Source organism: Cyanistes caeruleus, chromosome 13 (genome assembly GCF_971803275.1).
Source record: "Cyanistes caeruleus chromosome 13, bCyaCae1.hap1.1, whole genome shotgun sequence".
NCBI lineage: Eukaryota > Metazoa > Chordata > Aves > Passeriformes > Paridae > Cyanistes > Cyanistes caeruleus.
The window spans coordinates 4,588,460-4,612,608 of NC_141713.1; the positions used below are offsets into that span (position 1 = coordinate 4,588,460).

At 38.4% G+C, this 24,149-nt stretch overlaps 1 protein-coding gene across 2 annotated transcripts in view; it reads left to right on the top strand.

The window, feature by feature from the left end:
- LOC147650659 (uncharacterized) overlaps positions 1-24,149 on the top strand; it is a 65,244-nt gene that overhangs the window by 17,767 nt on the left and 23,328 nt on the right. For both annotated transcript variants that reach the window (XR_015276017.1, XM_086849768.1), the window contains exon 2: positions 6,865-7,102. Coding sequence is in view for 1 of the 2 variants with exons in the window: in XM_086849768.1 (XP_086705894.1) it covers positions 6,865-7,102 (238 nt within the window). In the remaining variant the exon portion in view is untranslated. The remainder of the gene's footprint in view (positions 1-6,864; positions 7,103-24,149) is intronic.

Consider the following 24,149-nt stretch of genomic DNA (forward strand, 5'->3'; position numbering starts at 1 on the left):
AGATTCAGAGCATGGACAATTTTAATGGTAAAGGAACCTTGACTTTTACTGATTATATTAGTTCAACTAAAATTGACCTTCGATATATGAAGATTTCATTTTCACAAATACATGGTATGACTGATGCCTTTTATTAGGCTTACAAAAAAGTAATCAGAACTGAAGCTTTCAAGGCCACAATCTCTTTTTTCACTTCAAGCTACAGATAACAGGAAGGAGAGACATAGTTATGAGATCTTAAAAGCTAAATTAATCTTTTTGTTTGTTTGTTTGTTTGTTTCATGCTAAAAGGAGAGAGCATTGCTATTCATCAGGTCCTGCGAGCTGGCATTGCTGCTAAATAACAACAGGCCACTTCCCAGCATTATCTCCAGAGCTGTTGCTTGTGCATATTTATCCAGTTAATGGGATGGATTTATTACAAGTATTGGATAATTTGGACCCAGCCTACACTGATGTATTTTATGGCATGTGGTCAACCCAGCTATTACGGCCTGGGTCTGCAACTGCTCTGTAAACTGGAGCATGCAGTCATTAAAATGAATGAGCACAAGTGTTTGCTATGCTGGTTTTAATTATATGTTTATCTCTCCTCTCTTTTAAACTTCCATTTTATTTATACCACATGTGGTCACATATGGGCTGTAGATGTCATCTTAGGGGGTTTAGGAAAACCATAGGCAAGCAGCTTCCCTTATTTAGGAGGGTTTAACTCACCTCCTTAAGAGCAATTATAGGGCTATATATCTTAATTTAGACACATATTCCTGATTTTTAGTGAAGTCCAGTATCCAGAGATGAGGGGAAAACAGCAAATCTTCATAATTTGGAACATTGTTTTTGAGAGGGAATGTTTTAATGCTTATAGAATCATAGAATTCATTGGGTTGGAAAAGATCTGTAAGATCATCAAGTTCAACTATTGTCATAGATTAGTTTATTATAGATGTTTACATTATAACTTAGACATTTGGTAAAGAAATGTCCTTAGTAATCTCTACAAAACAAAAATCCTGGAGAATGAAACTCATCAAACTATTAGTAAAACATATAAAACTTTAAAATTTTAGTTTAAGGCATAAATAAATGATGCTTTCTGGAAATTATGCCATGTGGATAAACATCATTCCCTTTTACACTCATGAAAATTAGTGTGAAAATATAGTACAGGTGTTGGAGGACATCTCTGATAGCACAGTTCCACCAAAGAAATGCACTGAAAACACACAGATTCCATGTTATGGTGCAAGAAATCCAGAGGAATGGACCTGCTCTGCAGGGCATTGACATCCTGTTAGGTCTGTGATTTATACCATGGAAATCTTTTGACTTACAAGTTGTCTTATGGGTTTACTCTTCATGTGATTTTACTGGTGGAAACGGGCCAGGAAAACCAAAATGGGATGGAAAGCCCACTTTCAGAGAGTTGTACACCCTTGAAATTTGCTTACTAGGAATGTTAATGTCAGAACACACAGTCATCTAAGCTCTTATAAAAATCAAAGACGTTGTTTTAGACTTTATAGCTCCTTGGGACAATTAGGAGTTGAAGAGAGTAATGTCCAGATGTGTGAAAATCTCCAAATTCATTACTTTCTTCGTTGGGTGAGCTATCTGTTCCCTACATTGGCTCAAGGCCTACATCTTTCACATGACAGAACGTGAACAATTTATGCATTTAGCTAAATCTGCTTAACCTGGGTCAAACTACACCCATGTTGGAGCTCTGCCATCATAAGCAAAAAAGAATTATAGATCTGATGGTACATGTTCTGATGAAGGAGAAACAGTGACACTGGGCTGATCAACAGTTTAACCATGACAAAAGAGGCTCCCTCTGAGGACAGGATCAGGTCTATTGAAACGATCAATTTAAGTTTTAAATTATACTTTTAATTATTTAAAATAGAACGTCAGCAGAGCTAGGGGAAAAAAAAAAAAAATCCCTTTGTGTCAAACAGTAATTACATCTGACTTTTCCACCGAAAACTCTAAGTGCTGTAGAACTGCATTAAAACTGCTTAAATGTAGAAGGTTCTTTCTTTTGCATAGTTCAGACTGTGCAGTGAACTAGATAGCTTTGTTAGAGGGGCACACAGCTCCTCGTTCCTGGAACCCTGCTTGAACTCTTTGCTTAAATGAATACACTGGTTTTGCTCAGTCATTAGTAGGCACTTGCTCATATCGAAATGCACTGCATTTAATTCAGGACAGTTGGCAGCCTCTGCACGAGTGAGACTCCAAAATGAGCCAGAATATGAAGGAGTGGAATGTCTTCAGCTTAGAGCTGGGGTTACCTCTAGGGCAAGGAGGGGATTTTCTCACTCCAGCTGTCTGCTTCAGGGCTGGTATTCAGTGCCTGGTACTCTGAGACCTGCAATCCTGATGAGGGAAGGGGGAAAAAAATATTGAAAAAAAATAAATAGCCACCCAAATGCTCACTAGGAGAAGAGAAAATTGTAAATGACACACGTTAAAAAAAAAAAAATCAGAAATATACCTGCTCATGCATCAATCACCTCCATTTCACCAAACAGAGAGGATGAATGAGGGTTCAGCTCAGTTAGGGAGAGTGCAAATATCAACAGCACTAAAGCTACTTTTCAGGTTAGCATAATCTTCTGTCTGCAAACACTGTGTGGTTTATCTGATTTTTTTTTTTTTGATTTTTTTTTTTTTTATTGGACAGCTGTGATCTTCTCCTTTCAAAACCTTGTCACTGCTGTTCAGCAGAAATGTAAGTGATATGATTAAGGAACATGGCATCTTGTATAATCGGTCGTAATCATTATCTAGGGGTTTCAGTAACATGACACATGCACAGCAACAGCAGCATCTGCTATGGACTGACAGATATCTCAAGCTCAGGATGAGGGAAGCGCACTGAGGGATTTGTAAACTTGTCTTGGCTAATGCCACTACCCTGATGTGAACCTGTTGTTGGCTATGCTGCTTAAAGGCCAAAGATTAAAAGTGTTTTATAAAGTTCATCCTGTGTCTCATGAACCTCCATCTCTGGCTGGTGTGGGATGTGTTACCTTGGCAGACCTTTCCCACTTTCACTGATAGGATGGTACTTTTGGAAGTAGCTGCAAAGAGCAGAACTCTATTTTTGTAGCGTTTCCTCACCGTGCACCAGGTTGGTCTTTTACAAACACTCAGTGCTGGATTAACTGTGTTTCTAGAGTAGTCAACAAAGCTGAATTGTGCAGTATATGCTCTGTAGGTTATAAACATGAGGGGAGAGATTGCCAGCCTCAGGGACACGTGACTGTGACCAGAGTGAGTGCCACGGTGTCTTTGTGCTGGCTGAGCAGCTCTGTACCCTCCATCCCAGCTGAAGACCTCAGACCATGGCCCTGGGGACAGCAGCCGTATTCTGGAGGCTACCAGACACAGATCTGAAGTCTGTTTCTTCCTGAGCCTGCAGAGACTTAAATCCAATCTCTCCCTTTCTGCATGTGTCCCCCCACCACTGTGCTATTAAAGGTCTGGGAGAAGTGGAGATGAGAGATGTTTGCCATGCCTTCTTGTTGTAAGAGTCACTGGAAGGCAAATGGCAGTGAGCCAGGAGGAGAACAAGCAAATGAGAATCCTGCCAGAAATGAGATACAGGCTTTTTTTTTTTTTTTTTTTTTTTGCTTTTTTTTTTTTCCATGTTTTTTGATTTGGCAAAATTTAGAACAGCTGTAGACTGCATTAATTTACTCTGAGGTCTGAGTGATTGCCAAGGCCGTGGTTGGGGACATCACTTTTGCACACCAACTGTGGAAATTCGTCATTCCTCCATGTCAACATCAGAGGATTAAGACTTGGGCACTGTTCCTTTATTGTGACTCCAACATTTTGGTCACTTCTAGATGGGATCTTGTACTCAGCCTGCTCCATTCAACTTTTTGTGGGCATTACTGCAGCTGTACTCCTGGTACAGTTGCAAGATACCATCCAATGGGCAGCAGGAGGTCAGGTTTGTGCTGCAGGGAAGCAAAATCCATTTTTATGCAAACACAGCAGTTTATAAAGATAAGGTTCATCTTGACAGTCCGCTGTAATAGTGTAATTTATTTGCATCTGCCATACATCTCAGTTCCAGGGGTCTCAGTATGCAACATTCAGAATTTACAGATCCTGAGTAATATTTAGGATTATTCACAAGTACCCAACAACTATGAATAATGGCTGTGTTGAAAAAAAAGGGAAAATGTTTAAACAGGTTAAATGTATAAATGTCAGGATATTATATATTAATTTTACTCCTGAGCAGAACTGCAGATGATGTTTCATCAAAACACGTTAGCTAAGAATAGCACAGCTAATTGTTCCAAAAGTATTTATTCCCACTTTACTTTCTTCAGGTTTTAAGGATAAGGACTTTTCATAACATTTTAGAACAGTATGATTCTGATTTTGTTACTCTCATCAGGTAGGACTTTATTCCCCAGATTATCTCCTTAGGTCAGCTTTTTTGATTATGGGATGGGCTATGCTGATTTATACCATTTGAGAATCTGGACCATGGAGTTCAAGAGGATAACTAATGGAGTCAGGAGCTCATCAAGTTCAGCGATGGCATCAGAATCTGATTCTGCTTGTGTTCAAGAACAAAGGATTGATAACTGATGAAAGGAGAGGCAATTAGTTAACCACACTTATGAAGGAGACAAATACAGAATGCAAATGCACTTGCCTCTTTAAGGTTACCTCTGCTATGGCCTCATGGAACAAAAAAAAATAATAATTTCATTTTCCTTTATTCTCAAATACAAACATATTGAATGATCATTGCTTAAGTGCCAGATGACTCTTCCTTCTTGCTTTCTTGCAGGTCAAGGTTTGAAAGAAAAATATGTGTACAGATAAAACAGGCACAGGTTAGAAGTAAAAATCCACCTGCTCCATTTATTGACGCAACTCTGCACGTGAAAATACAGTGTCAGGAATTAGGCAGCATATGAAAGTACAGCTAGATAAACTTAAAAATAATTTCAGATACAGATACATTTGGGAATACGAAACAGGGTGAGCTTAAGCATAATGTAATAAAAGGTAGAGAAAACGATTTGACACAGCACGGCAGTGATCAGAATTTCAGCTCTTAGAAATTGCATTTTTACTGAAAACTTTGCCACAGGTGAAGTTTCAATGGCTGCTCCCACCTTGTGCACGGGCACGGGCAGGTGCTCCTGCCTCCTCTTTGCCTCTGAGACAAACACCTGCTAATATTAGCCACCTCCTCCCCGTCGCCACCAGAAGGAGCTTAGCAGATGATATTTCCATTGGATTGTACAATAATGTGAAGTCTTCTCTAATCTTATTTGGCACATTACCCATTGGATTTATGGAAATCCTCGGTGAGCTCTGACCCGGAGGTGTGGCAGCCGCGCAAACTCTGCGCGTGAGCGGTGTCGCGGTGGTCACCAGGAGTGCCCTTGGCTTTAACTGCTGCTGAAGTTTTTGGCTAGGCTGACAAGTAACCCTTAAATCCAAAGGGAATGGAGTGTAAAAATCAGTCTTCCAAACACACAGTGCTTTGGCTGATTAGCATGGAGAAAAAGGAATTAATAATGAGGAGAAAAAAAAGATAGCCAGAAACTACAAACACCAGGGAGCCCATTTCAGTGTGGCTTGAAAATAAAGCAACAATAGGAAGACTAGTCATCTCATTAAATAATAATTTGTTATTTCCCTTAATGCTGCACATGTTCTTTAATGGCTGTGACTTCTTAAGACAGTTTGACTATAATTCCCCCGTATTTATCAATAGGAAACTTGTATAACTTTTAATGAGTCCTTGAACTGACCACCTGTGAACAAGGGGTATCATAAACCTTGTCTCTTCAAATATGAAAAATAATTTGAGTGTAAGTTTTCCTTGATGTGGCTGATCTAAAGTGGGTTGTGAAACTACTGGCAGACAGCTCAAGTCATTCTCCCTAAAAAATTAAGACATGGCTACTCCTCTCAGGTGTCAAGGAGTGGAAGTCATTCTCGCTTCATGCATTTGGAAAATTGCAGGTAATTAGAGAAGAAAAAAAAATAAAAAAGCCTGTTTATTAAAGACTGGCTCTTCCATTAGAAATGTGTGTTGATACATTTCTTTGTGGTCAGAGTCTAGCCATCAGGAAAAATTTCCAGTTGTTGAAACTAATCTGATGGTCTTTCATGTCTTCATGTTTCGTGAGAAGAGATGAGTATGTGCTTTGAGCAGGATTCTGGACTCAGGGGAATTTCATTTTCATATGAAATTAAATTCATATAACTTCCTGCACAATTTCAGAAAAATATTATGCGAAGAATGTCATTTCATTTCAGCTGAACCAGCTTGTAAGTTTTACCAGCTCTATCTACAGTGCTCATGACTGGTTATAAAATGCAATCATACTTCATTTTATTCTTATTTATGTATCATCTGTCAGATTTTCCTGTTTCACTTTGACTTCACTGTTCTGATTAAATGTTAATATTTTGGTTTTAAATTACATATCCTCTGGCATATGATGCCACATGCAGAGATATTTTTTCCTGTAGCACTTTAATGAGATGATGCCATATCAATATATCTGCATGAAAAAATTCAATAATTAGGAAAGAAAAATGTTACATTTTCAACCAGGAATTTCCAAATATATTCAATTAAAAGGATATTCTCTTCTAAACCACAAAATATTCAGATGATACTTTCAATATGGAAAATTCTGTTTCAGCATTTGTTGTAAGATAGTTATGTTGATGCCTTCAAAGGTAAATATTTGCAAGGCATCCATTTTTTTAAAGAGATTTGAAATTCTGCATTTTTGTCCCAAATCAGGAAGAAACAAAATGGCATTTAAATTCCAGATTTACACACAGTTTCTCAATTTTTAGTCCACAGCTATCGGGATCATCCTGCTGGAACAAAATTCATGTACTGGAACTCCAGTGCCATTTTTGGGGAGACTGTGGATACACTGAAGGCATTTCCCAGCATGATCTGCAAGGGAAAATGGTGAAGAAGCCAGAAAAAGAGAGAAGCAAAACCACAATTGCACCAAGCATTTTTGCAGAAACAGTGGCATGGCCAAGCTACCTCCATCCCTTCTCTCCAATGACAATCACATCACAGGTAACACAATATTTTCCTGCTTTGGGCAGCACTGCAGAGATAACCTCTCCATGACAAACAGATTTTCAGCAATTTTTTTTTCCTGTGTGCTGGTCTGAACCTGAATTTTCTTTGATGCTAAACATAAATATCTGAACATCACTCCTATTTTCTCCTTGCATAAATAAAGTGTCTACAGGCAGAGGGGAGAGGTACTCGCTGTTGCCTTTCTGTTGTGACAGCGTCAAACAAAAGCCGTGCTCGGTGTTTTCCAGAGGGCCATCTTTGTCTAACAGAAAACGTAATTGCACCCTTTTAAAATATCATCCTGGTGCCACAGAGCTTTGGGTGGATGTGTTGAGTGATTTCCTGCTCCAGTGACAGAGCCCTTTGGTTTTCCTGCAGTTCTAAAGGTGCTGTGGGAAACCTGGGGCTACACAGCTTTTCCTTTTGTGGCGTTGGCCCCAAATGAGCCTCATTTTTCCATTTGCCATATTAGAATGAATATACAGCAGGAGGAACTGCCTTACATTTCCATCCTTCCTGCTAAACATAAACTCCCAGCCTAAGTGCTGAATGACATCTCCCAACTATTTCCTGCTCCAACTGTGCCTTCACTTGTGTTGCTTTTATTTACCGTGTCAGCCCACACCTTTCTTAACAGTGTTGCTTTTCTTCCCCTTCAAACAAATATATCCTATTCTCTGTGGCAATTTTTTGAGCTGTGTGCTCAAGTCAGGGGTTAGACAAACCTTATCAGTATGCATGTGTGTGTATGTGTGTGCACTTGTGTATGTAATTCAGGTATTTTCTCCTACTGAACAGGACAGTTGTGTTGGGAAGCTGGTAAAAGCTAGAGTGGAACAGCAGCACAATGCATCAAAGGGGGAACCGAGATTCTTTTTTTCCATAATTTTAGCTGAATGCATCACAAAGTGGCAATTATATGGCACATTTTTCTTCTAAAAAATTGGCCTCGTTGTGCCTCTAGACAACAAAACAGCATGAAGAAACCATACAGGCACAGCTTGGTTCCAAATAACCATGTTTACCTAATATACACAAATATGCCAGGCCTAACTATATAAATATTGCTGTTCTGACTTATTTCTGGAAGTTTCTAAAACACATAACATGGTGAGTAGAAAAGAACATTCGCTATTTATTTTCATTGTAGGAAAAGGCACTAAGTCTCATGTATAAATATATTTGCAATGTGATAGGGAAATATGACAGAAGTATCCATAGAGTATTTTATACCCACTCATATGGTGAAAAAAACACAATGGAAAAATTGATTTGAGGTGTTTGAATTTATATAAGAGGCATTCTGATTTATCTAAGAAATGTTTTCTATGGTATTTAATTTGAATTGATTCATGCCATGGTTTTTCTTTCTTTTATAAAATATTCAAGAGATTCTCAGGGTGACATGAAGCACTTTTAAGAGAACCACCAGTTATCTCCTCTTTTCTTATCTCTTGGGCAGCTTCTTCCAGCATTCAGAACTAGTGCTTGAGTTTTAAAACTCCCTTCCATGATTGCTGTCAGATGAGGTGTACTGACAGAAAGGTTTTGCTCTGGGGACCTAATGTAGTATTTGAATGCATCAGAAATTGCAAATGATGAAAAATGATTTAAAAAAAAAAAATATTCCTAACAGAACTCAGAAAATTCCCAGCCCGGAAACGTGACTGGTTTTAACAAATGACAGATTCAAAATGTAACAAAAGATAATTTCTGTCTGATTCCAGGGGAGTGGATGACAGATGACTCTTAGCCCGTGGCACGTGCACCTGGCAGTGCTGTCACAGCGTGCCTGTGCCAAGGGCGCGGGGCTGAGATGCCAAACCTGGCTGATAATGGGATTAAAGACTGAGAGGCGCCCGCTACCTGCTAGCTTTTGATTTGAATTGTCCTGTTGGTGTCTGCCATGAGGATTTGTACAGAACAGAGCCATGGCAGGCGCTCCTCACTCACTGAGAGCTTTCCTCCTTTGCAGTTTCTGGGAAAAACAGGGATTTATGGAGCCTAACTCACCTCTCAGCTGGTGCAGAGGTCAGGGCTGAGGTGCAGCAGGTATGACGCCCATGTGATGCTGGAGCTGCCAAAAATCGTTATTGGCACTGGTGTCCAGCTGTGCCAATCTTTGGGATGACAAGTGGCTGAAGAACCAGGAGCTCCTGTCACCTGTCCCAGGGCTCTCACAGGACGTGGTCTGTGACAGTGGCTGCCCCAGGGCACAAAATGCTGGAGTCATGCTCCGTGTCCCAGTACAAACTGGTTAAACTGGGCCACACCTGACCCTGTAAAACTGAGCATCACTGTCATTAGAAGCAGCACAAGGCAAAAGATGTGCAAGGAAGGAATGCTGGAGGGGAGGAAAAAAGTATTTATGGAAAAAAACACAAAATAGGACCCCTGTTCATAGCTTAATTTGGCTTGTTTGTTCCAAAATATTTGTCACCCTAGTTCAAGTCCTGTTACTTATTACTGTAAAAATACCAAAAATAAAGGTCTCCTCCCTCTTTGGCATTTGTTTTCTTTTTAAAGCATCTGAAACAGCATGGTTTGTGGTTTGGCTTTTTTGTTTTGTTTTTATTTGGTGGGTTTGGTGTTGTTTATTTGAAAGGACAGAGGCTCCACTCTGTTAATTTCTTATTCACCTCTATTCGTCTATTCCATAAACTTCAATATATTCCCTCAGTTTGAAAGAAATTAGATTCTACTAAACTATAACTACTTCTTTCCTCTGCACTTTCCAAGAGCCAGAAAATACTTTAAAATTCTGAAGGAGCAAAAAAAGATTTTTTTTAAAAAAAAAAGTTTAAATAAGGAAAAATAGATCACTAACATGTTTATCCACATTGTTTCCCACACAAATATAAAACTCAAGAATAGTTTTAAAAATCACACTTAGATTAGAATTTTAAAATCTCAACTTCAGGTGATGTTTTTGTATTTATATTCTACAGTTCTGTAGAAAATAAAGTATTTTTCGACTGCAAACCTATTCATTTATAAGTACATAGTCTTCATTAAAAATAATCCTCAACAGGTATTTTAAGGAAAAGAAGTAAAAAAAACAAATGTGTCTAAAAATCCAAATTATAATCAGTCTTTAATTATGTACTAATTTATTGAAGAGATGAATCTATCTCTTTAAAGTACAGAGTCACAAAACAATAGAAGATTATTAACAGAGAGCCCAATCATGAAGAAATATGGAAAGACCTCATTGGATAATTATTCATTTAGAAGAAATAATGAATATACCAAGAGAGATATTTCAGGGGACTTAGTTAAAAAATATCTGATTTCTTAAAAAGACATTGTCTAGTGTAGGTCCTTCACTGCTGACACCTTTTTGGTCAATCTTCTGCTGCTAGGTTTCAAATTCTATGCTAATTTGAAACCAGTTCCATTATGAATGTAGTCCAATTCCAGCAAAATTTAAGAAGAATTAATTAATTATTTTAGGTTAATTGTTGGATATCTTAGAGGTATTTTCCAACCTTAATGATTCTATTATTTCCTTTTTGCTTGTTTATTTTATTTGAATAATTAGAATAAACTTGTCCAGCTGGGATTGGCTCTGGATTTGTCCCACTGCCTAGACCCATTCTTTTATTTCTTTCCTAGAAATCATAAATCTTTCATGACATGGGTCCAATTGCCTCAAAGCCACTACATAAACATTATATTTCCACCAATTTGATTTAACTTCTACTACTTTTTCCCAGAGTTCTGCTCTCCATTCAAATTAAAACAAACCAAACAAACCAAAACCATCTTTTCACTCCCTTGTCCGGACGCCTTGCAAAGCAAAGAGAAGCTTTGACACGGGGAGAGCGTGGATTTTCTTTCTTCTTTTAAGCAGGCAGAGGATATTCGTGCAAGGGAAGGATCAGGGTCAGGCCAGGCACAGCTTGTAAGTGAAGTTCTCTATCTCCAGGCCACACAACTCCTCTGCAAGTTTCCCTAATGCCTTGGCAGCGCTCCATGGCCTGACCTGAAGACACTGAGCTCAGACAAGGAAGCCAATTAGGTTATAACCTGCAGTTGGTTCAAGCCCAGGTCCTGGCAGTGAGCTCTGGCTGCCTTATCCACTAAGCTGCCCTGAATCGGCGTGAGGTTTAAATTGGAACAGTTCGTTTTGGTGGGGGGAAAAAAAAAAAAAATTAAAAAAAAAATCATAATTTCCATAGAAACCAGAAAAGGATAAAATACTGTGAGAAAAATACAATTGCAAAAGCTGTCTTGTTTCAATTTGTCATCTTTGCTGTTCTCCTTGCTGTAGATTCTCTGAGAATATGCTTCTAATTGCATCATTTCATTAGCAAATCTCCTGTTTTATTTAAAAGTCCATATGTAAATGAGAACAGTATTCAGGGGAAAAGAAAAAACATTCTGGTGCATTTGTATTTGTGGAAAGGGCCAAACCATGGATGAATGGTACCATATTCAGAATTTTCTCTATATTCCTCTATTTTCTTAATACGTTTGGTGGGGAGGGGGGGTGGAATAAACATTTAAAAAAAAAAAGACATTAAAATTAAAACATGAGCACGGAACCTCAACTTCCACAAATTGGCATGACTCCATCCACCCCAGTAGAGCTTCTCTGATTTATATCAATCAAAGATCTGGGCTAAAGGTTTATGGGAGTAATGGGAACGGGAGGATTTCAGCGGCGCTTCGCTGACAGAGGAGAGGAGATGCTGCGGGGAGCTGCACATGCAGCGCGTGGCCATGACTGCTTGCACACTAATTAAACCAGTTTTATATTTTGGTACTGGAAATATGGTTAAAACCATCTGTTTCTTTTTAGAATATTCTACTAGCTAAGGAGAAAAATGTGGACAAGATTAGATCTAGGTGATAAATAGTTGTTTGGGGTTTCTTTCTTCTGCATCTGAAGGTCAAGATCTAAATAGGATTTGCGTCAGTACTTAAGGACAGATGTAAAGGTTTATTGCAGTGAGACAAACAACATGATCTTAGGTAAATCTCCAATGCTTTGTTTCAACCAAAGCAGTGATTTAATTTATCTAGTGTTCTATTTAAGCTTCCCTCTTTCTGCATGTTTTAACCCTTGCAATGTGGAAGCGTTTAATATAGTTTGAAACAAACGTCGAAAGAAATATTCCTGTTTTTTTTTATTTTTTTTTTTTGCTGATACTAATTGTGGAATATGACCCATTCTGAGGCCTCTTACACATCAGGCAATCAACAGGCTGATGCCTCAGTGGAGTGTTCCAGCAAATTACCTGGCACAGCCATCGCAGGGTAGCTGTGCTGGAGCACATCCCTGGAGCTGAATTAGAGGTTGTAAATTGCCTCCACAAATCCCTTCCCTCATAGTCACTTATTGTCCCACATAAGTAGCTATCATTTTAATTGACAGAGTCTTGTGTGAGGGATGCAAAATCATGAAAAATATGAAGTGCATCATACAGAGACAAAACACAGCTCCATTGAAATTATACCTTGTCAAGAGGGAAAATATTCTGGTTGGCTGAACATGAATCAAAGAATTTGGAGGACCAGAATGCTGGAATTACCTGGTCTCAAAAAGTAGGGATAGAAAAGGGCCTGGTTTGCTTATCTTCCTCCTGACTTATTTTTCTTTTCTGTTGGTCACAAAGAAAGGGTGAAACTTTGAAAAGGAAGAGCAGGGAAGAACTAAAATATAAATAATGACAACTTGTATTGGTGGAGTAGATAGTCCAGGAGACAGATAATGGCACAAAAGCAGTTCCCTTGAGAAAACAGCTTGAAGCCAGCTGGAGTCAGGAGTGATGGCCTCTGCAGGCTGTTCCAGGGCCCAGGGGTGGTGGGTCTGTGGGCCGTGTCCCTCCCCATATCGGGGTTTCAGTGGTTCACGGGCTCCGCATTGGCCCTACAAACAAAGATGAATTTCACTCTCTGAACACATCTGTCATGTTAGGGCTCTGACACTTTGCATGATGGTGCTTAGCAGTCGTGGTACTGTGCACACGAGAGATGCTGGTACTGCCTTTTCTCCTCTAAAACTGGTATTTATCTAAAAAAATAAGAACATGTGCAAACCTGCAATCACAGTTCTGTCATCTTATGCTGCAAAGCCACAAATGGGACATCTTGTTCTCGTATCTTTCTTGGCTTTGTTTTCTGCTCCAATCTTTGTATTGCCCTTTGAAACATGTGCATTAATAGAACAAAGATCAGGGCTATTTTCTCCCTTATTAAAAAATATTAAACATACGTGACCAAAAGGCTGAAAATTGGACAAATCAAAACATGTTATCTCTCCTAAATTCTGTTTGATTTTACATCTTGATATCCTTTGCTGACAAGGGAGAAATACCTTACACCATAGTGGAAGTAAACAAAGCTACTTCTCTCTTAAAGGCTATAGGTTGAGGAGTTTATATCCTGTTTTTTACTGAAAAGAGGGATTTTTTTCTTTTTAAAAAAGATTACATCCTTTATTGATTGATTTATTTATTTAATCCATTCACCAATAGCACAGAAGCTTCTGCCTTAGCACTCTACTGTTGCTGCTTGACTGAACTATAGAGCTTACTTTTTTTATGCAACCCTGAAATCAGCTTCAACATTGAAGCAAAGGCCATGACATTAGAGATTTTCAAGCTGATGGAGTAAAAAATATTGGGTTTGTGTGTATCAGTGCAGTAGGTGTTGAAAATATAGAAAAAAGAGGACCATTGATCAAAATAATGGATAGAAGAATTTTTTAATCTGCACAAGTCCATACATGTTTTTATCTCCAATTCTAAACACACACACACACACAAAGACATGCAGAAGTGTGTCTTTAACTCCCAAAATATTTGGCATTATAGATATATTTCAGCTTTTAGCTTGATTTCATTGACAGTTCAGTCAGAATATCATTCTCCCTTCCCTTGTGAAAAACTCTACATGTTAAGGTTTTGGGTGGGTTTTTTTTTTTGACAGAGCTCTCATGCTGTTTTCTTTCTTTTGCTTGATATATGTTTTGTTTTGCTCTTGAAGCAGAAAAGCACAAGTTATCAAAGGGATTTCTGTCACCAAAAATCAAGTGTGTTTAAAGTAGAGCCAGCTTGATGAGGGTTTGCTTGAAGGGGAGAGGGAGGTTTCTGCTGCTACCCCAACAGCCCTCGTGTTGTGCGTTGGCCAATGGAAAAGCCAATCTCAGGGCAAGGACCAAGGAGTGCAAACCTGAAGGATCTTGACATCTCTGATTTAATCATTAGGTGCTTCGCTGAGGAACAGCCTCAGGAGGAGGTCAGATTTCAAGGATAACACTTGCACCAACAGAATGGTGTAAAAGAGATTTATTTTCTCACTGCAGATATTTATTCAATATGTTGTGAGTGCCACCAGTATATTTTCTGCCCTTGCATTCAGAGCACTTTTAAGGAGAACATGTAGCACTGTAAACAGTTCATGGATGAGTAGACTGAGGCACAGCAAAAGCTAATGATCTGACAGTTCAAAATTAATAACTAAATCAGCAAAACAAGTTGCAGAGGAACACAAGCAACTAGCTGCAGTGGCTTGTTTATTATTCTAAATACATTAACGTACCTCAGGCCTGACTCCCGTTCCTGGAGGCAAGGCTTTTTTGATGCAAAGCCTCCTAATATATCCAATTTTGCTCTGAATGCTCTGGGAAATAAGAGTTAACTTTAATGAAAGCCTGTTTGTGCTTTAAAATGTCATATATATATAGCCTGATTAATGGAAAGAGGTTAGAAAGAAATATATTTTAATGTGGAGAACGTAGTTACCAGTGCACTATCAGAGCACAACTGACATGGGACGCAGTCTAAACAAAAGTCAGCAGCTACTAATGAGGCTTGTTAGTGATGCTAATCTATGTAAATGTTATTAATTGAGAACATCTATCTTTTATCTCCAACATTTGGTAATCAGGCAATTAAAAAACAATGACATTCCCGGCGGTTGTTCTCCCAGTTAAAAAAAAGTGATCAAAGAGTCCTGAATAAGGAAAGGGAAAGTCCCTTATCAAGAGCTGGGCCTTGCCTTGGGCTACCAGGGCTCATTAAAGGCAGAAAAGCTCTGTTGATCACCAATTAACCTGATTTGTAGGAACTCTGATAAAGACCTCAAACAACATGAGTTTTCTTAACTATAATAAATGACACAGTTTATTGACAAAAATAAAAACGTTTGGTTTGAAAAAGAACATAAAGGAGCTATTCAAATTGGATAGCCCTACCACACACCAGGCCTGGAAGACGTGGGATGGGTTTAACTCCACCACATTGGTGGCATGTTATCAATGCTAGATACAGTCAAACCTATTAACAGCCATATACACAACAACCAAATATATACATATTTGGTAGCTGTCACATAAATTTCTGTCATCTCTAGTCATAACAGACAGCAGATTGCATTAATTATGTATGTACTATGCTCATGAATGGAAATTCAGCGCTCTAGGGTGAACTCTGAATCTCGAGACACGAAAGTAAAAAAAAAAAAAGGATATTTTCTTGAGGCTTAATTGGTGGACATTTTGTGATTATACTTTTTTTTTTTTTTTAATCTTAGCAGTTGCTTTAAATTATCCCTAGTGTAAATTTCCATATGGCTTTTTAACCCATTCTTTCCTTTCTGGAGATTTTAATTCTTCCTCTCAGGTATTGTTCATAGTGTCACGACAACTAAGTATAACACCACAGTGTGACTGTCAACTATAACTGTAATTATTGCCAGCCATTCATTAATTCACATGGTGATGGCCTGTCCCTGTTTGCCTCTCTGGAGAAGGGGAATAATAACTAAATGTAAAACTTGGGCCTTGAGTTGCCACAGCTATTCCACCAAACCTCTGTGTTGTGAAATTATCTGCTATAAACAAATTGTTGGCATAGTGGGGATCTTGCCAGCATTAGCATGTCTTATCAAATGATACTTTGGGCTTGCATTGCTTTATATGCAACATTTTTAAGTGTGCTTTAGGTCTTCAATGATAAAATGCATTTGAGACTGTGAGATTAAAGCTGCCTTATTAGGTCTATCGAGTAGCTGATGTCCATGATCTTTATGGGCCGGATGTGACTTTGATAAGAATCAGATTAGGTCATAAAGTGAAAAAATACCACTGTCACTTTTTCTGACATATCCATTTGACACATGCAGGACTGTATCTCAGGTTTATACATCAAAAATTCAGCTCGCTTTTCTTCCTGATGATGGACACCTTCATCATTTCCACAAAGATATTTTCCACTATAAAATATTTTTTGCTCCTCACATCTGCCTTCTTCTTTCTCTGTTTGTGTCTATTCAATGCAGAACAGAAGCAGTGAAGAAAATCATATGGGGAGGTCCAACGCCTTTAAATGAGCAATTTTTAAGAAACCTCAGCTCTCATACACAAATTGATGATATGTCGTGTTTAGCAGAGAATGTTTTTGGTGTCAGAGGACATGTCTGAGAAGAAACAAAAAAGAGACATAGCAGTCAGGCTAGCATGAAGTGTCAACAACCCCTTTGAAGCCCAGACCCCTTTTTATTAAGATGATAAAATGAAAGATCAGCTGCTTTACAGTAGAGCATGTGAATATTTTGATCTGAGATGACGTCTGTGGTTTTGCTTTTTTAACTAATGCATTAGTGCCTCTCTCCCTCAAAAAAGGTAATAGTTAGTGATATCATGGGTGAGCTTTCATCTCACCATATAGATCTGAGCATGTTTTACAGCAAAGATAATTATCTCCAACCAGCGATTTTGGTTGGTCTTTGATTTAGCTGTTCAAGCAGATGCCACCATAGAGATTCTATTATGCACAAACAATTGTATTTCATTGGTAAGTGCCCCACATGCCTACCTCATTATTAGAACCCAATTAATTTTTCTTTGTAATAAAATGGAAAGACTTAGAGCTAACAGGAAGGCTACCCTAAAGAAATTTGGACCAACCGCAAAGAGTACCTGGAAGGAGCAGAAAGAAAGAGGAGCGGTAATTACGTGACACATGCACACACACACACAAAAAAAGAAAGAACATGAATTGAAGTTTCAGAAACAGGCCCAGGGAGCACAGATCGCAATCTGGCTAGATTGTGAAAGTACTACTAAGATGTCTTAATTATATGATTGATGTGAGCTTCAAAAGGAAACTCGGCGTTCACAATGGCTGCAAGGTTAGGTGTGTTATCTAATGTATAAAGAAAACCACCACTGGAGGCAAACAGTGCACGTGAAACTTGAGACCTTTCTCTTTCAGAACCAATCAATAACGTCTTATTTTTAATCTATATTATGTTTAAGAAAATGTGATGACATCCTTGATTGAAGATCACACAAATAATTATGCTAATAATGACTGACTTTGTAGGATCTACGAGGAGTGGATCTCCGAGAGCTGTCGTTTGAATTCCTGTGACACTGCATGTGAGGAGACCTGCTTCAATTACCTGATAGAAGCACACAGACTTGTTTGAGACAAACTGGGGAAAGCACTGCTTGGGGACACTGATTAACACATTCTAACACAGTTCTGATTACTTTAATCCAGTGACTTAGCTTACCAGCAAATTATCTCTTTTCAAGATAGTGGGGTTTGCTGGCACTGTGAATCTCAACTTGCAGGGAATTCTGGTATTTCATTCTTTTCCACCAAATCAGAACAAAATCATTCCAAATTCCATTATTTTAGGAACTTTTTTTTGTTGTTTTTTGGGGGGTTTTTGTTTGTTTGTTTGTTTTTAATTCCAAGCTTCTGATTAGAATGCATTTTGGAATCACTTTTATAATTACAGTTGTTATTATCAATGGGAAATAAATAAAGACAATTTAGAATCCACCAAAAGAAAAATGTTTGTAATTCGGGGTTAGAAATTCAATGAAGAAAGCAAAACAAATATTTATTATTTTTTTTTAATCAGCAAATCATTGTATTCAAGAAGGATATTTCTTCATTTGTAAATTGTAACTGGAAGGTGGTTTCTGAGCTCACTAAACTTTCCAGAAGGTGATCAAATACTCTGCATGTCTCTGGCTATCAATATCAGGCAATAAACTGCTTTTCTGCCTTTCTTTTGGTGCTGAGCTGTTTGTTCCAGGGGATATGAGGAAATGTTTCCTTTCCATCCTTTCCATACAAAATGCCTCTGTACCCCCATCTGAGTTTATTCAAACTAATAAGTATTTATTGGTGAGTATCCAAAATGACAGATCAGATGGATGGACATGAAATAAGTCTTTATCCACAATGGGCAGAAGAATGAAACTAAGGCTATATATATTCTCCATGGCAGAGCATATGTTTTTAGCACAAGCATCCACATAAACATCTGAGATGGGTTTGAGTAACCCAGACTACCCACTCTTGTCAGGGCTTGTTATTGAAGGGTAACTCATTTGCTTGGAGATACCCAAATAAAATCATAATGCAGTTGGTCCAATTCTATTTAAAAGTCCTTTTATGAGCCTTGATTGACCAGGCATGGTGGTAATAGAGTGAGAGTTAATGCTACAAGCATTACACAGAAGAGGCAAAAATAAAAGCTCTACTGAGCAGACAGGAGGGGTGAAGGGTCCATTGAAAAGCAGAGAGATTAGCAACTCATCACATTATATGTGGGTTATCAGGAGACAGAGGTAATGAAAGTGAGACCTATATCCTTGATCAATAAGAGTTTGACTGCATTTTGAGTTCATTTTCCCCTGCCGAGAGCGAGACAGCAAGCTTACTATTGATCACAGTGTTAATCCATAACTAGTCTGGGCCCTAGCCTAGTGGAACAAGGAGGAAAAATAAGATAATAAGCAGGAACTCTTGATCTTTTATTATGGTGTGCTAGATAAAGAGAGTGCAAGGTTCAAGGTGAAATACTTTATGGTTAACCCCTTCTTTGCTTCTTAACTCCAAGTGCATGAATGAAAGTAAATTAGCCAGGTCTCATGTTTAGATACATATTGACCTTGAATCCTGTTGACAAACTCTTTGCTATGAAACCCACACATGTGTACAGGTTACCACTCCACACCTCTTCAAAGCCCAGGGGATGGAGCACTCACGTGGCTTCTGAGTGATCTTGGGGTCATCCCCACAGCTGGTGAAAGCCTTTGTCAAATCCCTGAAATAAGCAGGAGCGAGTTGCTGTAGCTGAGACGAGGAGATGCATCCCCAAACCTCACCTTAGCAGGGCTGTTTGAAAATTGAACTTGCTGGTCTTAACACAGGCAACAGCTTCCATCGCTTGTGTATTCATTCCAGCCTTTGTTAGACGCACATCTGGATATTCCCTGGTCATTGCTTCTGTCTGTGAGCTGTCTTTTTCTTTCCTCTGCTGATTTTAACTGACAACATGTGCAATTAAGACAACTTACTTTTTCCCATGGCAACACCTGACTGATGTCAGAGACTGCCACATTTTGAGGTGAGCAACTGATAGGAAATATGGCAATTACTTTTTCATAAATCCTGTGAAAAGGAGAAAAATTGTTGTTGCAAATAGGTTTTTCAACTATTAATATTCAAAAAAACACAGCTTCAATAAAATTTTAAAATATCAGCATTCCCTTCAAGACTAAAACGAGCTCTGCTTCTTGATTAAAGTTTCTATTTTATTCTATAAAAATACAAGTTTTGGGTTCCTTCCACTCGGATGTGAGGAGCACACCAGGACCTTAGTCATGTTGGAAACATCTCCTGTGGCTCCTGTATAGGTGCAATAGAAATATTTGTATTTCACTAAGCATTCAGCCTTTCTGCCTCGTGTGTGATCCCATCACAGCTCACCAGATAACAGCTCAGTACTGGCATTTCCAGCCTGAGTTAAGTGACTCATATTCCAGCAGAGCAGTCCCTGAGCTGTTGGAAATGTCTTTGGGATATGACTGAGAAAAGCCTTGCAAACGTAATTTATGAGGAACTTTTTTCATTCTTTTTAAAAATAGAATAAAATTTACAGAATTCCTCTCTATACCTTGATTTTTTGGGGCCAAAAGTCACAAGTTTGATCTGCCTGGGTAAAAATTACTTACCTTCTGTAGACTGCATCAATGTACATCATCCCTGGTGAACAGGAACACAAAGATGCCAGCACACACATGGCACTGAAGCAGGATTCTTACTCATCTCAGTGTGAGTCTCACTTCAGTGTTACAACTTGATCCTACAGCTCAGCCAAATCGTAATTATACTCTGCCTGCTAATGACACGTTGCTGCTTTGGCTGGGTAATGTACTTTTCAGCTCTCCCAGGCTACACCTAACTCATTCAGATAGCCCATACAACTAATTTACAACCTCTCTGGAGCTACCTCACAGTCAGCTCCTCTTAGTAGTAGTTAATTTATCCCTATATATCATTTACATGTTGCATGATTTGGTCGGGGTAATTAATGCCTGCAAAGCACTCTGAGGTTTTGGGATGAAATGTACAGTAGAATTCACAATTAATTGTTCTGATGATGTGATGATAAATAAATACTACTGCAACAAAATAAAACCTGACAACAGCTTTCATGTGCTATTAAAAACACAAACCTGTAGCTAGAATGCTCTTTTCCAGCTGTGAGTGCCCTGTAGTCTCAGATACTCAAACAAAGAGAAGATTAATCTTCAAGTGGTAGACAGTCACTTATTCTTTAGTGTTCAGCATGTTTTATACAAGGGTGTGTAATTCAACTATTCACTGTAACATAAATCAATTTATGGACAAAACAAGAGGAGGAAAAAAATCCCATTGTTCTTTAGCTTAATAACACACACTGAAAAATAATAAAGGGGAAAATGAATTATAGGAGTCCAAAGAAACTGCAAGGGTGTTTTTTAAAAATATCAAATGGTTAAAATATTGCTGTAGGCAGCACCCACAGGTTAAGCTGAGTGATCCTTCCTGCATGGAAGAAGAGAAGCAGAGGCTCCTGCAGATCAAAAGCAAGCATCTCTTTGCAGTTTTAGGGGCTGTGTTTACTGGGCTTTCCTCCTTTATTTTATAGTATTTCAGTAGTTCAATGAATGTTATTAGTTTTACCTTCTGAAAACACAGCTTTGACTGCAGAGGCTCAAGTAGTTGATGCCTTTATTTCAAGGTGTTGGTTTTCCCCAACAAGGAGGTTTCCCCAAACTCTCTCATCTCATTTTTGCCGTGCACTTGAAAGCACTCATTAAGTTTGCAATGAAAGGAGGTTGTTAGAGCAGAGGAAATTGTAAAGTGGACTCTTGCACAGGAGCTGCTTTTATAAGGCCATGATCTGGACTGGACACTGGTGCCTTGGGTTTCTTATACAGCTATTTTTAGATGCACATGAGCAAGGCATAGATTTGTGTGCCTTGAACGACATCCCCTAAATCTTTATGGATTGCATTTTCTGACTACAAGCCTCCATTTATGCACATGCCAATATTTAGCACAATCCCTGCACAAATAAATGTTATTGTCTTCATCTAACCAAGGCAGCAACCTTAAAAATATCACTGATGACAGATGTGTGTACAGAGATTCAAACATTCAGATAAAGACGTCTGTGTTTGTCTTGTGTAACGTGTGCCAAGCCAATAATGAAATGCAATGTAACATTTATAGGCAGATCAGAGGCTTGTGGTTTTACTCTCTTGAAAGTACTACAGTTCTCAGACTGACATTTCTGCCCAAGCTGCCCCTGGGGAGGGCTGCAGAGCCCTGCTAAATATTTGCAAATGAGTCTACCCCTTGCAAAAGTCTAATATGGAAAGTTCTACCTTCAAACTGAACTGTAAATGTTTGCTGAGGAAGGAAGACCATGGTCTGGAGCTGGAAATCTGTTTTACTCTTTGTTAGGGAGGTCCCACCATGTTTCTAGAAGTGAGAATTCAGAGTCAGCCTCTGGAGACAGGCCAGGGTTGTGATTCTGCATATTGCATTTTGTTCACGGGGGAAGGATGGATAGCAAAGGAAGACATAGAAAACTATGGTAAAAATAACTCAAGTGAGATGGATTTGAATCAATTTATGGTCTATTTTTCATATATACAAAGTGTCCAGAGTGAAGATCTAAAGAGAGTCCCTCAAGTCTGCATCTGGTGCGTTCTGACATTCCGTGCCCAGCTGTCAAATAAGTTAGGGCAGGTCATTGACTGTCCCACAAAACACTTTTTAAATCAGAATTTACCCCTATGACATTTTTTTGGCCAATTTGTCAAGTTACAGCTGAGTTTCCTTAGGCAAAGTGAGACCCTCTGTTCTACTGTGTTTGAGATGCTCCAAAAGGACCGAGATGGACGTGGCAGAGGCTGCCAGGTAGGGGGGGAAAACACAGCCTGAGAGGACAGCAACCAGATGCCAGCACAAATCACAGAGTATTCAAAGAGCAGCAGACAACAGCAATTTTAAAAAATGGTTGAAAATGTAAATTTATTTTTTTTATTATTGTTTGGATCTCTTGGGTGACCTGTGCAAAATGCATTGCTCATAATTATGTCCCCAATCCATTTTGTAAAAGGCAATGCCTGGACATGCTGGGATATCTGGCATAAAAATTAATTCTCCTGTACACACTAATAAAGTGGCAGTGGGGTATTTTACTGTAACAGAGACTGTAATCACTCTGAGGAATACTGGCATGAGACGTTTCAAAGCGGGTTTCAGCTCCAGATTGTCGAAACTAACAATAATTTCTGTAATTATTTTATATTAATTATAGGTCATCTACTAATATCTTTAATTAATTAATGCTCTAATGTGATTATGTAATTTATAGTTACTGTTGAAAAAGGTTAATTTGTCAAGAAAGACACAAGGTAAACAGAAATGTTATTAAAACCCTGTATAAACATTCAATATAAAACTTGAACTAAACTAAAAGCAACAGCATAAAGAAATAAATACTTGAACATCTACATATATACAGCCATCCATCCACAGGCATTTCACAGAATGGTTGGACTTCTTACAGATTTTTAAATTTATCATTTAAAAATGATAAATTAGCTTGCTTTTTTTTTTTTTCCCCCAGTGGGAATTTTAATTTTAAAAATAAAATTCTTGTATCTCTGAAGAAATCATTAATTTTTCCAACATTATAGCCACAGGAATTTTTTTAAAATATGTTTAAGTTATTACTGTGATTTCATTTACATGGAAAACTTAGGACAAATGAAAATGAAAAGATAAGGAGTTCTGTAATCAGTCACATTTTTCTAAACAGAGTTTAATTTTAAAGTCTTTGAAATTTAAGCAATATTTTCTCTCTATAATATAGATATTTTCAATCAGTTTGCATTTTACCTTATTATCAGCCTTAAAAAAGTACATTTATCATTTTCTTGGTAATGAATTTCCCAATGCTACAGACCTTAGGAAACCAGAATTACCTTTGGTAGGATTCAGAGATCATTCACAGAGCTCCTTTCCACGCCCCAGGTGTGATTTTAGCCCTGAAAGCCTTCAGATTCCCTTTTCCCAGGGTATCCCAGAGCCACTTCCAGGTTTCTTACACCTCTGCTTGCTGCTGGATCTCACAGACTATTTTGTGCCTAACTTAGGTCAGCAGAATATTTTTTTCTGAACTCACTGGAATTGCTTTTATTTGTTTAAAACATGGCAGCTGCTGAAGTTCTTGGGAGTTCTTTGAGGGACTTCCTACACATTTGAGCTAAAACCAGGGGTGGTTTGGGTTGGGATAGTGGGGGAAAAGAGGCAAACAACTGACAGGAATCAGGCAGTTGAGAGCCACGATGTTAAACAGGTGTAGTGGGATCAGAAGCCATCCCCAGTGTTCATTACTGGCATATGCTATAATACTATCAAATTATTTCAGCAACCTGATGTGAGAATGGGGTGTGGGGTGGAAATTTGCAGATGGTAACAAGGGCAAAAAATGCCGAATGAATTTTAAATCTGCACAGCGTAACATTTTAGCATCAAAGTGAGCATTTAGTACCAAATACCATTAATTAACATTTCCATGGGCTTTTTATTAAATGCTTGCTCAGCAAGTCAAGTGTCTTTCAAGCTCTGAACAGCTGTGAATGTATAAAAATATATTGACACAGATATATTCATGCATGCAAATAAATGTATTTCTTTCATTTGTTGTGAATGATTGTTATTAT